The 15,375-nt window shown below is 37.4% G+C and overlaps 1 protein-coding gene across 1 annotated transcript; it reads left to right on the plus strand.

Annotated features, from left to right (window-relative positions):
• Positions 1-1,367: 1,367 nt before the first annotated feature.
• Positions 1,368-15,066, plus strand: LOC146309295 (UNC93-like protein MFSD11). Its single transcript, XM_084744575.1, has 13 exons — positions 1,368-1,877; positions 2,971-3,026; positions 3,140-3,247; positions 3,335-3,414; positions 5,260-5,356; positions 8,476-8,534; positions 8,721-8,865; positions 9,929-9,978; positions 12,011-12,076; positions 12,166-12,291; positions 12,980-13,154; positions 13,258-13,393; positions 14,314-15,066. The coding sequence occupies exons 1-13, from the start codon at positions 1,788-1,790 to the stop codon at positions 14,464-14,466; spliced, it is 1,341 nt and encodes a 446-aa protein (XP_084600701.1). The 5' UTR covers positions 1,368-1,787; the 3' UTR covers positions 14,467-15,066.
• Positions 15,067-15,375: the final 309 nt, after the last annotated feature.

Here is a 15,375-nt window from a genome sequence, read left to right on the forward strand (position 1 = left end):
TGTAAGAGATGAGAAGTCCAGGTCTTGTATGAATTAATGAGGTACCTCACCTAAAATTATTCAACCTGCATATTTAATGTTTTGTAGACTAATAAAAATGCACTGAGCACATGATCTCATCTCTTTTGATTGCTCTTATGTTTAAAATGGTTTAAAATTGCACCAAATTATCTATACTAACTCTTCTTATGCCAGAAGCTGTGTCTTTACTGCAGGCCTTTTTTACCCGTGGTTTTATTAATTGTGAAGCACTTTGTGTAACAGTGCAATAGAAGTAAAGTTTCTTAACATTCATTGTTTCCTGCACAGTGAATAACAGAGATGGGCTTTTCTACGAACACTATTGACCTGGATGGAAAATCTTCACAGACTAAAACAGAGATTGGCAGTAGTTCAACTAAATGTATTACTTGTTTAATTACTTTTGAGTATTTTGTAATTAGGATTGTGCTGGGCAGAAACAAATAAGATGTAATTTAACAAAAAAATAATACTGTGAGAGCTTGTATTTGTGTATTTGAAGTACTTCAAATAGTTACATTATGTCATTTTATTCTCAAGTAAGACACATTTTTTATTCCCAGGTTTAAATAGTAGAAAAACTGTAAAACAAATAGCCTAATTACTGTCTGAATCATGTGACATGTCCTGTTACACTCATCCTTTGTGTCCAAATGGATGTTTGAAACAAATCTGAGGAGACTCTGTCAAGGTGTTCTTGAGTCATCACGTTCATAAGAATGGGGCAGAGAGATGGACGGACAACGTTTCACAAAATAAAACGAAATGTAACTTCAGACAAGAAGTTTAAAACTTTAAATAAGTCAACGCTGACTTCATGGTTTCACACAGGACACAAACCTCTGTCTCCTGCGTGAAAATTCTGTGTTTGACCTGCAGACGACCTGTGCAGCCCCTTTTTGTGGCGAGGACAGGCTGAAACCTCTCAGCGTGCACCCTTGAATTCACAGCCGCTCTCACCCTGAACATGTCCTGATTGGCCACTTCAAATCTGTGATTTGGGAAATTAACAGAGCTCATCTTTTCAGTGTTGGAGTGTTAATGTCAGACACATACTGAAGCTGCCTAAAATGTAAAATCAGTTTGTATTGATTGTATTTTCATATTACTTGTATTTAATTTTTAATGAAAATATCTGTATTTAAAAACATAACTGATGAGTAATTTCTTACAGATACTTTCTGATGTATTTGTGCTCATCTTTAACAGTAACAGTAAATGTTCAAAAATGTTCATATCCATGAGGATGGACGGTTTTCCTCTTCATGGGAGAATATTCTTCCTGGTTACCTCTGGAAGGCAGCAAAGCTAAATGAGTGTAAATGACAGCAAATTGCACCAGAAGAAGAAGAAGAAGAAGAGGCAGCAGCGGCGGCGGGGGAGAGTGAGGACAACAACCATGACGGAGAAACCGGAGAAGAGAAAGGAAGACCGCAAAAAAATTGGATTTAATAAAAGTCACAAGTTGTCATGCGTACTTGGTATGACAGAGGGGAAGTGTCCATACAACAGCGCCACACTGTAGCGGTCTGTGTCCCACACTGTCCACCACCAACCACACCGCCGCTGTTTGTTATTCAACTGTAACTAAACTGTTAGGAAAGTCAACTTTGGAGGCGCGACTTTGTTGAGATGGATTCATCCGAGTCGCTAATGGAGCCGCACGGGAGTCTCTCTTAGATTTGTAGCTCACACGAGTCAGCGCAACATTATTATCAGCCGTAATAAATGTGAAATGTATTGATTGGGCGAGAAAAGGAAACGCCATGGCAGACAGAAGGACTTTCAACGTTGTGATTTTGGGTTTGGGATTTCTGTTTATTTTCACCGCTTTCACCACCTGTGGGAACGTTGAAGTGAGTAAACAAACTTTATTACTGAGTTTTGTTTTTTAACTCACCCAAACCAGTGAACTCTCCTGCTGTGAGACACGCTTGTTTTTTCTCTTCCTCCTAAAAGTTGTTTTCCAACAACAGCCGGGTGAAGACACTGAGTTAGATTTTCTTTTTTTAAAATTGTTTTTAATGGATGGAGCAGATTTCGTGACTCAGCTCTGTAAAACTCATTTAAAACTCGAAGATGATCCCATGCTGCTCTCTCACACATCTGTAGCACATCTGTTATGTGCATAGCAGCAACACAAACATAAATACACACTCTAATTCTAAAGATTTAATGTGGTACCATCATTACATTTATATTTTTGAATATTTGGATAATTATGAAAACACACAAAAACCCTGCGATATTTCAAGGAAACTTACTTGAGTAGAGTTTTGAGTTTTGGCCTCAACTCAAACTTTTGAGTTTTTAAAAAGTTCTACCAACTAATAATGTGTTATTGAGATAAGTTAGTTTTCCTCTTTTAAGTAAACTTTAAAGTTTTAATATAGAACCCCCCCAAAACTGTATTTCAAAAATTGTTGAGAACATTCATTGAAATGGAAGTGAATAATGGTTAATAAATTAATATTTTCAGTTGCAGCCATTTAATTTTCTAGAATTGAAATCATAAAAATTCAGGTTCAGGTTTTGAAATGTAATTATTTTGCTTTTTTCTAAAGAAGAAAAGTAAATTATCTTGACAAAAGATAACAGGTTTGGCAAAGTGTTTATTTCAAAATGTAAGAGTTTGATTCAAAACTCAAAAATCTAGTGTTTCTTCAGTTTTCTCAACCTCTTTTACAGGGTAAAAAATGAGGCTGCTAAATAAAAATAGTTTTTTGTTTGACATTTTGTTAATTAAATGTTAATGTAAAAATCCAACTCCAGATGTCTATCGGGCAGCAGGAAACAGGAAAATCAGAGCTGTATGTCAGGCGGACCTCGTGTTTCTAATTTTCTTCATTGGTCAGTGAATTGATCAAACCGGATGAATGACTTGAGGAGATAATTATGAGCCAGTTTGTCTAGTCCCTGTTCTTCACAGTCCTTCCATTTTATTTTCAGCAAACTGTGGTGAAAAGTCTGCAGAATGGGACTTTCAGTGGCAGCGGGTACCACAGGTAGGTCATGCAAGTTCACAACTCAGGATGGAGAAAAAAAAAAAGAAAAATCTCGCTGTTCATTTTAACAAATAAATCTATAACAATGAAATTTCTCTTTGCCTCCTCTACAGTCTTGGAATCATCTATGGGATCTTTTCGTTCTCCAATTTACTTGCACCTACGATTGTTGCAGTAATTGGACCAAAAATTACTATGTTTTTGAGCGGCATACTTTACAGGTAAACATTGTTGTATAAGGTGGTTGAATACAGGATGAAGCTGAGACACATGGCTCATTACTCTTCTTCGTGCTTTTTTCTGTCTAGTGGCTACATCGCTGTGTTCATCATCCCCTCAACATGGGCCTTTTACTTCATGTCTGTTCTGATCGGCGTAGGAGCAGCCAGTAAGTTCTTCTTCTGTGATTTTTACAGAAATATCAGATATCAACTTGTTTTTATATGTTTGCATCAGCGTGCTGATTATAGTTAAAGCAGTGATTAGTAACTTTTAATGACATTTTGAGATCTACTCAGAGGAGGGTGATTAGTTGAGGATTACAGCATCCAGGCAAATTCCCCAAATTAGAACAAATTACACACTAACTGTTGTAATTTTTGTCTTTTGCACCTGGAACTTAGTTATAATGTCAAAAATGATTAATATATAGGGTATGTTGCTTTTTTGCAACAAACATTATTTGCATTATGGATTATTCTGTCAGCTATTTCTCAGTGACTTGGTTTGAGTATAAAATGACAGAAAATAATGAAATATGCTCATTATTTTTTCCCCAGAGCTGAAGGTGACATCTTCAAATGTTTTGTTTTGACTGAAAACCTAAACACTGCCGTATATGGTGAAGAAAAACATCAGATTCTCACATTTCAGCAGTGGTGGAAGAAGTATTCAGATCCCTTACTTAAATGAATGTATTAATACCACACTGCAATAAATACTCTGTTACAAGTAAAATGTTACTTAAGTAAAAGTATGATCAGGAAAGTGTGCTTAAAAATAAAGTTACTTAATGCAGGAAAAGAAGCAAATCCTCACATCTGAGAAGCTGGAACCATAAAATTTTCTTTACATAAAAAATGACTGAATTGATTATGAAAATAGTTGACATTTTTCTGTCAATCCATTAACCGTGTCACTGTACTTGCATAAACTGTTGGAAAGTGTAATTTATAACAAAACATTTTATAAACTCTATATGTTTTGTGTGCAAAAATCAAAATTTGCAAAGTAACTAGTAGCTAAAGCTGTTTGATAAATGTAATGAAGTAAAAAGTCCAGTATTTCCCTCTGACATGTGGTGAAGTAGAAATAGAAAGTGTCATGAAAAGAAATGACTCAAGTTAAGTACAAGTACCTTAAATTTGTGAGAAAAAAAAGAGAAGAATAGAGGAAGAAAAGAAAAATGACTCATAGAGGAACAACGTGTCTGGCGGACTTGGAAAATGGGTAGAAAATCTGTCCTGATGAAAATCTGTGGCGGTCGAAACATGTTGGCATTTTAAATGATTTAGCCACTATAATAAAGGCTTTTAAATTTGAGCAGTTGTTACATTCGGTCACTGCATTTCAGAAGTTGAAACATTTAGATTTTTTGTTTCAATAACAACAGAAACTCAATTATCAGAATAGTCATTGACTAATTTCCTGTCAGTTTACTAATTGATTATCAACTAATCATTCCTGCTCTAGCTTGCAGTTTATTCATAAGTAATTTTTTATTAAGACTGCACACCAACACTTGAGGAGGATACAGTGTGTAAACAATAGATAATGAGACACATAAATACCTCTACTTGATACCTTTTGGTAAGCTCAGTGTCTGTGTTCAAATCAAATGGTGTTTAATCATGCTTACAGGGATTATAATGACTGGGATGTGCTGATGCGTATAAACAGTATATCCCAAATTAGACCTTAAATGGGTTGAGTGGTTTCTGTAAATAGTGCGCATCACTCTGAGCTTCCTCACAGAAGTGAGTGAAAACCTGAGAAACCAGCTCTCCACTGAGCGTTTACTGGAAAAATGAAGAAAAATGATTTGGGGCTGTTTTTTAATGCAGCCTGAAATCATTGCAGTGAGATGGATTTTCATCATGTCCCAGGGCTACTGTGTGGTTAGATGCATTACTTACCAACACAGAAAGATAATTTTTCACTTCGTGCAGCCAATTAACTGACTGGTTAATTTTTTTTCCCTCTCGAGTGACGCCTCTTACTCACTTTCCCACAGTGCTCTGGACGGCTCAAGGACTCTTTCTGGTGGAAAACTCAGAGGCTTCCACCATCAACAGGAACACAGGGATGTTCTGGGCTCTCCTGCAGTGCAGGTACGCAGCTCCTGACAATGTCAGTCTTTCAGTTACTTCAGTGTTATTCTGTCCCAATACCATCAGCTCCATGCATTACATCAGCTAAAGCCTCTATAAATTAGCCTTGAAATAGTAAAATGCATAAATGATTTAATGCATAAATCACTAAGCATCCACAAAAATCTGAGTGAAAATAAACGTACATAACTATTAGAAAACTTAGATGAGAAAACAGCTCATTTTCCTGTTTTCTCCAGACTGTGTAGGCAGGACAGATCATGTTTTGATTGACAGCTCCCTCAGGTGTACCAGCACAGAAGCTTAGCAATGTACTGCTGTACAAACATCAAAACGTATTTTTGCCACCTAAAGAAATCAGTTTCAATTTAAGTGTATGTTATATTTAGAATATTTTCACCGCTTTGCTTTGCCGTCAGACAGGCCTTTCAGATAGGAAACTGAAGCCGCTCTCTATGCTCTGTTCAAAGCCACCAGACTCCTTTGACAAAAACAGTAATCCTTTTTTGCAGAACACAGTATTTACTGGACTACTGTTTGTGTGCATCATTGTCTGATGTTGACTGTCATCTAAACAGTCACTAAGTTGTGTTTCTGAAAACAGAATAGCGATTCATATTTGATCAGCACCACCTAGTTTTACAGTTTGATCTGAGTTTCAGGAGGAAACACAATGGCAGACCTTAACCAAAGTGTTGTTACATTAGGAAACATAATTAGGTTGTACAGTGTACACATATTTTTTTCTCTAAATGGGACCATAATTTATAAAATGACCATCATGCTCTATAGAAAGACTTTAAACTAGCAACTGAGACCATAAAGTCATAAGGAAACTGTTAAATGAGGTCATAAATCAAGTGAGAAGTAGTGTCATTTTTTCATAAGAGTTCATATAATCAGACTTCTTTCTGCAACCAGCGGAGTCGCCCCCTGCTGGCTATTAGAAAGGATGCAGTAAGGCACTCCCTTATTGACTTCAGGCCCTTTCACTTCATATTAAATGGGAGTACAGACAGTACAGTGACAACACTTCAAATTTGGATTAAATCTATTTACTAATACTTTTTAGATCCTTACTGTTATGTCCACAATACCTTAAATGACATAGTTAGAAGGCTGTTGTGGATTTGGGTTTCCAGCATCTTTAAAATTTCAAAGGTACATTTACAGCACACTGCATTTTAATAATGGCATTATACTCTGTGATTCCCTGAGAAAGACTAAACTTTGGCCTTAAGTGAATGAAATATTCGTTTTTCATTTGAGAATCTAAAATCCTCCTAATTTGTTTAAAACCAAGGATTCTATCAAATCAGCCCACATTGTATTAATCCCATCATTACATTCGGTGCACAAAACACAAATTCATCACCATGTTTTCATGTTTTTGTTCTCTTTTTGTTTGATGCAACATTTCCAGTTGATGTAAGATATAATTGCACTGTAGCAGCCAAATTACTGTCCTGTCTGTATTTTTACCCTGACAGGAAATTACAGTATGCTTTATTTTAAAATTACAAATCGTCATCTGTCAAAACACCAAAGCCTCTTCAAACAGACTTGTGCAGGTGAGAGCTTTGGCCTTTTCATCTCTTGTATTTATTGGCCCGCTGTTCTTGCACGCCGGCTTGGACAACTAATTTGTATTTGTTAAAATATGCAAATTGATTTAGTATAATAATTACATCGGCTGTCACCTGTGCCAAAGCTCACAATAGGGCAATGCTAATCTGAGTCCGCAGCGGTGATTCCTGCCACAGTAAACTTATGAATCAGTTCTTCACATCCCGCAGAATGCAGTTACTGTTATCTTTTATGAATAACCCCTGTTTATCCCTCACTGAGGCTTTGGGACAGACTTATTGCTTATATACATTTTTTAGTTTAGGTGATATGTAATTAAAGACAGAAATAGACCACAGCTTTTTATGGGATTGCACTGTTCAACCATGAAAGAAAAAACAGCTTTTTAAAAAACGCAGCAGGCAGAAATGCAGATTATGGTGTTTAGAGAGTCATTGTTTGATCTGATGCAAAAAAAATAAATAAAAATCCTTCTGTCTGATTCTTCTGTCTGTCAAACATGAGTTCTCAGATGACATTTCAGATAAGCAGTGTTCGGACACTGATCAACCTAATGGGAGCACTTCATTAAAGGTCAAAACTTTAAACTTAAACTGTGAATGCAGAGTCCTACGGCAGAGGTTTGATTCACATGAAACTCACTGTACACAACAAATTGCACGGAGGTCATTATAATTATACATTCGAATGAGGCATTATTACTCAGACGGATTTATCTGGTCCCTGATTGGTGGAAATGCCACCTCTCTTGCTCCACAGAACCCCTACAAAACCCAAGATAATATTATTAGTACTTTTATATTATAGTGCTTTTATAGGTATTTTACTGAGATAATGATACAGTGAGAAAAGCGGCCTCAAGTTAGCTCAAAGGGAAAAAGTTTCAAAGTTTAACAGTTTATTGTTGATCTTACAAACATACTCACCTCAGGGTCCACTTAGTAGCTGTTGTTGACTTTCATTCACATCACATGATCTTCATCCTTAAAGAGAGTATTCACCACTTTTTATGAGGATGTCCAGTCAGTGTGAGTCATAAATGTAGTCAATTGAGGATATAAAATTCCTCTGTGTGTGTTATTTTGACCAAGACAGCTGAGTTCTCTGACCATGCTGGCATTGCCTACATGTACCACAATGCATTGTGTGTGAGCCTCCGATGCCCACGCCCTTTTTGCGATGTCTCACACTATCCTGTAGCTATTACTTTGTCGGCCGAAACACAGGATTAGGTGGCAAAAATACTCATCTAGCATGCCTAATGGCTTCCCAGAGGCAAAGACTAGAAATCCAAGCTGAACGAGCCTGTAGTTCTTCCTTAACATCAGCTCACTCACAAAAACTTTAAAAGGGGTTTAATGAGGCAAAGACTGAAAACAGTTTCATGAAAATTATATTTCTTCGACTTGCTTGACACACTGGAGAGACAAGATTTTAACCCAGCAGCCATGAAACGTTGTATGAAGTGTCTTTTTTTAATTGGTGTTAATGTCATTTACTCTCTTAACTGCCCTTTTTTACCTTGTTTGCAGCATGTTGTTTGGCAATCTTTACATTTACTTTGACTGGAATGGAAAATCAGAGATATCAGGTAGGCTTAAACTTGATTAAGTACTGTCATGACTACACTAGCCAAGTCTAGCATAATGATGAAAGCAAAATATCAAGAGGATTATGTGAGTGATTCGTCGCTGTAGGAAGATGCAGCAGCTTAATGTTGTTAATATATCTTCTGTGTATATTAATTAAGCGATTTATTTTAATCTTCCTCTCTCAGACGGCAGCAGGAAGAATGTTTTTCTGTCCCTGTTGGTCATCTCCATACTTGGTACACTCAGCTTCCTGGTGCTGAGAAAGAGTCACAATGAAGAGGAGATGCTCTCTGAAGAGGAAGGGCAGTCACTGCTCTCCACTCGGATGATGTAAATGAATATCCTTTAGATAATTATGTGTTTTAGCTTTTAAAAAATGTCTGAACCACTGCTGAAAAGGACACAGAGGGTATGAAACTCAAGCGATGAATAGAAAGTGAGATTTTAGTCCACGCCATGACAGAAAAGTAGTTAATTTACTTTTCGTCCAGTTCACCGTGTTTAGCTGTAACCTAATCACCTAAGAAATTATTATTCTTTCAAGTAACCAACCTTTGCAAGTGTTCTCAAGATGACGCGGCACCGCAGTCTTGTCCTTCACAAGAAATGACACTGACCATTTTTCTCCAGATCACTGCAATTTTGACAGTCAGGCCTAATCACCTCACTTTATACAAGTAGGGTGCAATCAGGCAGGTTTGGGGCAGCTGGGACGGAGACTTTCTCTGTGACCGTGACAGCGGTTAAAGACCCCAAACTCTCGAGGCCGGGCCCTCGACTTTATTGCAGACATATTTTAATTTTTAGAACTTGAATCTGGACAAAGTTCGACTCAAATCATAAGGTGGGGGAAAAAAAGAAAGAAAAGAAAAGTACGTCTGGTGTCAAAGATCACAGAGAGTTGTGGAAAAGTTACATGGCCTGAAAAAGCCCAGATACAAGGATACTTGTAGGACATTTTAACAAAAACAACGATGAGACTGAAAGCAGCAGATCATATAGAAATCTTGTTAGCGTACTTACTTTGGACAAAACTTCTTTCAGTCTGTTTCTATTTTGTGGCAACAGATTGTGTTTACAAACTGTTTCGGTATCTCCTAGATTGCAGTTATTTGATCCTCGCTTATTGGCTGGGTTTGAGTGTGTGCAAGATTCGAAACAGAATAACAAGGAATCCTACAGGGAGCCATCATTTACTGTGAAAAACACTTTTTGCATGGTGTGTTGGGATTTTCAGGAATCCTTTATGCAGCTCAGGCCTCTTTGATTTGTAAATGACTTCACCTGTTTCTCCCTTGAAGGAAGTTATATGATTGTCTGTGTGTGCAGTTTATTTCTATTGATTAACTTTAGTTTTGTAGAAGTTGAAATTGATTTGTTTTCTGTTGTTTAGGTATAAACACAGAGCAAACACGGCTGTGCAGGATGCCAAGTCAGAATTCAGTAAGTCTGATGAATGTTTTTGGAATAACACACTACAGTGTTTATCATCTGTTCTGATAAACTGAACGTGGGATTTGCTCATTTACACTCATTCATGTAAACATATATACATACATTATTACATGTACTAACAATACTAATGCTTTGCTCTTAATCCATGCCAAGTCCTTCTACTAGGTTTTTAGTGTTTGTTGTGTAAACACTGGAAAAATAACTTTTTTTCTTATATGGCAGCCAACACAACACACAACAGTCTTTCAGTCATTATTATGCTGCAACCGGAGCTGAACTACACACTTTACACCTCTCTCACACACAGGAGAAACTCACTGACACTTCTCACAACAAACTAGACAGCGTCACGTACACGGGTTACCCACACCTTCCTTAAGGAACGCATAAGAGTAGCAAAACACACAAAAATGTAAATTCAATATTAAGAATGATATAGCACACGCTCTGACTTTATTTGTGGTGCTTTCAAACACCAGTAGAATTTCTTAGTCAAAGCTTTGTATCAGGATCAGGGGTCTGTTGCACCTCCATCTTTAACTTTATGGTGGCATAAAACCCAATTCCCACCTCACAGATGGCGTCTATGCATACTACTGCTAAAACCGCATTCTCAGGCCTGCTGATGAAGACCTAGATTTGATACACTTATAGATCTGTTTGTTAGCCTTTGCTCTCAGAATAAATTTATAGTATAATTTTACCAGAAGACGGAGCGCCTTAGTTTTTTTCCCCAAGGTTGTCTGCACAGCTCTTTTTGCGCCTCACTTAAGATTACCTGTTGGATCAGTCCTCAGAGCCGTTCAGTGCTTCCTTCTCCCATTATGAACTATACTAAGGCCACAGACCCGCCTCAGATTCTGCCTCAAGACAGAATGAGGCAGTGAAAATGTCTTCTCAAACTTAGTGGTGTGCAGCAGAAAAGTTGAAACAGATTCAACTTTTGGAGCGTCTACAGGTTTTATAACTTAGTGTGTTAAAAAGCTAACATTTGCCAATTGCCATAAAACACAAAGCACAGGTGAGGATGATGGGAATGTCATCATTGTGTTGGTGTGTTGGTTTGTCCATTGTGGGCTACTGTAGAAACATGACGGCCTCTGTGACAGAGGAGAGCTGCAGGTATAGTGGTCTTATTCTAAGTTAATGAAAACACAACAGTTCTTGTTTTCAGATGATTATATACGGATGAACACATACTTATGAATATTATATTCAATTCCATATTCTGCCAACTAATTTCCATAATTATTATGCATTGGACCTGTAAATTTGTTTCATCTGAGATTTTTCACAGTTGATATAAAAATAACAAAAAAAAAGGCATAGAAATGTTTATTTTCCTTTTCTTCCTCAGCTGTTTGGCACAGTGCAGGTAACCTCCAGTTGTCCACACTTCACTGCTCTTAGTCTGAAACTAGCAGGCAGTCACAGGCAGTTTTGTTTTTCTTTTCTTGAAGTGAAAATCGCTTTCATCTGGATAAAACTCTTCTAGCATTACAACAGAGTACACACACAAAAAAAACTGCCTGCGCTAGACTTTTATTTCAGATCGTATCTCTGTTTGTCAACAGGCAACTCTGCTGCACTTGCACCTGCCTTCAGTGCAGCCTGGAGTTGTTTGGATGATCAGATTGCTCTTTGTCTTACGTGTACCCTGTGTGCATGGAAACTTGTGTACATCTACCTTAAAGGTTTCAGGTTTATCGAAAATGCACGCTGATTTATGTCAAGAAAGGGCATCCAGGTATAAACAAACCAAGTGGGATTTCTTCTTTTAGAATCTGAATTTCCCTAACTGCCTCTCTTGGGTGTTTTTTCACCTGCATTTAAACACATTTTTTTTGGCTTATTGAGACAGAATATTTTCCCATCTTCTGTCTGCATTGAACTTCAGTTGTCAGAGGGTAATGGGGCCTTTGCATTTTTATCGGAGCTCAATCCAGATGCATATGTGTTGGGAATATAATATGTATTTATTAGCAATTCAAATCAGTGTATTGTGTGTCCTCCTGTTCAGAAACCATCCTGCAACTTATGAAGGATAAAACTATACTGCTCCTGAGTCCCTGCATGGCATACAGTGGTAAGTCGAATGGGGAACGCATTAATGCAATAAGTATCTTAGCCTCCAGTGAATGCTCGCAGCTACAGCATGAACTCCTCGTTCTGCAGGCCTGGAGCTATCTTTCTACAGTGGAGTGTACGGGACGTGCATTGGAGCAACCACACACTTTGGAGAAGCAGCTAAAGGCTTGATTGGGATCTCTGGGATTGTGGTAGGCATTGGAGAAATTGTAGGTAAGTTCATCAGGGTATCTTACTGCTGCTGGAAATCCTTGAAAACGCTTGAATTACTGTAATGTGTTCCAAGTTTGAAAAGTGTTGGATTTTGCATAAAGCACTTGAAACTGCTGGAAACTGTAATTGCATTACTTTCAAAATAAAATCTCCTCTGACTGAGAAGCTCACTTTTTTAGATAAAGAAATAAAATAGGTCAGAGAGCCTATTTGCTTTTGCCTTTCACACAAAATGAAGACGATGTCGGGAGGCTGCCATTTCAGTGAGCATTAGCTTGAAAATGGAAAATCAAAAATCAAAAAGGAGTTATTTGTCTAGTAACTGTGTATTTATTTTATATTAGTTAAATCATGTTACACAGGATTCCAAGTCTACTTGAAGACAGGTGACACATTTTGAAACATGATGTGTCACCCTTCTGTAAAATTATATCACAAAACATAATTTTGGTTGTTTGTAGCACAATAACATCTGATTCTGTGATGATGAAATGAAATGGGGTCTAATCATTTTGAGCATATATATGTATATAAGTATAATAATATCTAAATATAAGATGCTGGAAAAACTTCAAAATGCATATTGAAAAAGTACTTGAATTTGACTTTGGGAAAAGTTGAGAGCATGTTCAGATGATTTAAAGTGACTGGAGGTAATTGAATTCATGAATATGTTCTTTCTCGTCAGGTGGAGGCTTGTTTGGGTTGTTGTGTAAGAACAATCGCTTCAGACGGACCTCTGTGGTGTTTCTGGGAATGGTTGTCCATTTCGTTGCTTTCTATCTGATCTTCCTCAACATCCCAGGTGACGCCCCTGTGGTCTTCACCACCACCACCCAAGACAAGCCGTATCTAAACCCAAGGTAGTTCCTTTCTCTAACAGTTTAACAATGAGGAGCAGTGAACACGGGGAAGGCCAGTCACGATTCTGTTTGGTTTTAATAAGACGTGTCTTTTCTCTCTCAGTGTATCCATCGCCCTGCTGTGCAGCTTCCTGCTTGGACTTGGGGACAGTTGCTTCAACACGCAGCTCTACAGCATATTAGGCTGTGTTTATGCTGAACAAAGCACGCCTGCTTTTGCCATCTTCAAATTCATCCAGGTAATCCCGAGTTGCCAATTCTCAGACATTGTTAGCAGAGCTGAGCAAAGCTGGGTTTAAATGTTGTCTTGTCAAGTATGAAATAAATTCACCTGAAGCCCCATTAAAAAGAAAAAGAACAAGACCCACGTTTGCCGCTTAATCTCCTCTTTTTCTTTGCTGCAAAATTGGTTTCTAAGAAGAAACAAACTGTAGAAACTGTGGTATTTTCTATAAGTTCAGCTGAAATGAAATTAAACACAGCATACACATCTACTCTGTAAGTCAGCAGCAAAAGAGGAAAGATTTATATTTTATATTTTTTGTGTTCATGATGGCACCTTAAAGTTAATTAATTTGATGAAATACGATATCTGCATACATGATGCAATGCTCACCTGCAGATGGCCAATATAAAAAAAGTAAATTCGATTTTGGGACATATATTAGTCGTGTGGTTCATACACAAATGATTTTTCACTATTTCTACGGCAAAATGAACTGAATGTTTTGCACATGCACAAACTCATCGTGAATAGTGTGCCTTGGCTCAACACATAACATAAAGTTTTAGCCTGACATGCTAACATTTGCAGCTTAAGTTAGAGTAGGTACACTGTGTTAAAGACACCATTCCTTACACTTTTGCTCCTGTTTTTTAAAGCAAGGGAAAAATACACCACCCTCTCGACAGAACTGCTGTCCATATTTATGGTTGCTAAACTATGATTGGACAATCAGTGTTCAAGGGGCGGGTTTGGTTAATGGTCAGGACAGTAAAGCTACCATTGGTTTACTAGTTTGTTAGACACCACCACACACTTCTAGTGGGTCATCAGTGAAGACTGAGGGATTATGTTTAAATGAATCTATGCATTTTTTAGGAAAATGTCGCATGTTATGCCGTGAAACAACAAAATAAAGTTGTCATCCTTTGTCAGTCTGTTTTTGCAGCAGTGGCGTTCTTCTACAGCGGTTACCTCGTGTTGATGTGGCAGCTCCTGCTGATGGTCGTCCTGGGCTTCACCGGAACGCTCTGCTTCTTCGTGGTGGAGAGGATGCAGAACTTCTCTGTAGATTTGCCAGAGTATTAGAAAGAAGACGTTTCCGTGTTTTGTTAGACAGAGGCCTGCTGAGAGGAAGTGAGGCCATTAGAAAAACAATGCTGTGTCTTTTATTTCAGGAGGGTTTATTTTAAAATCTGATGTACTGCAGGTTGTACACATTTGGATAACATTCACATTCAAACTTGTTGCTGCAACTGAAAGCAAGCTGCCTTACGAAAACTTTTGAATAGCATTATCAATCAGCCTAGACTGAACTTTGCACACTTTCTGTTGTGATCATTAATAATTAACATTATTTCCCTACTGCACTGTTGCACTGTTGGTCTTACTGTCTGTTTTTTTTTTTTTAAATAACCACTCACCTTATCTCAAACTTATCTGCTTCCTGCTCAGGTTTGTTATTAAAGAAAATGCAAATATTTGATGTATCTAATACTGTTACTTTATAAGCTATTCATAGTTTGTCGGAATGATTGAACATTTGATAAAATTAGATGAGAGGAAATAATGCAATGATGTTTCATAAAAATGTTAACTAATTAATGCCTGACAATCATTGTTCTTAACTTCTTTTTTTGTAAATTTTGCATGTTGTCAGTGTTTTTGAATAAAGTTTTATGCATTTCACATTTTCAGTGATTTAATTGAAATTGGCAAGCAAACAAATGTACTGTTATTGACAATTTTGTAATAAACATGAAGTTCAAATGGTGTCAGTGTAAAACAGTCAATACCACTGAAAACAGTTGATGTAAAAGCTTTGATAATGGTAAAGTAGAGAATTATTTACTGAGGTCAACCTGTGAATCAGACGGTGGACACGTTTTAAGCTGCAGGTTTACTGAATTATCTTTACTTTTTCCTTAAACATCACCTGTGTTTCAGATTTAAGTGGATTTACTAACCACGAGGCAGCCAGTGTACCTCCATTGGTCA

Source organism: Lutjanus erythropterus, chromosome 19, assembly GCF_056507025.1.
Source record: "Lutjanus erythropterus isolate fLutEry1 chromosome 19, fLutEry1.hap2, whole genome shotgun sequence".
In the NCBI taxonomy this organism is placed as follows: domain Eukaryota; kingdom Metazoa; phylum Chordata; class Actinopteri; order Lutjaniformes; family Lutjanidae; genus Lutjanus; species Lutjanus erythropterus.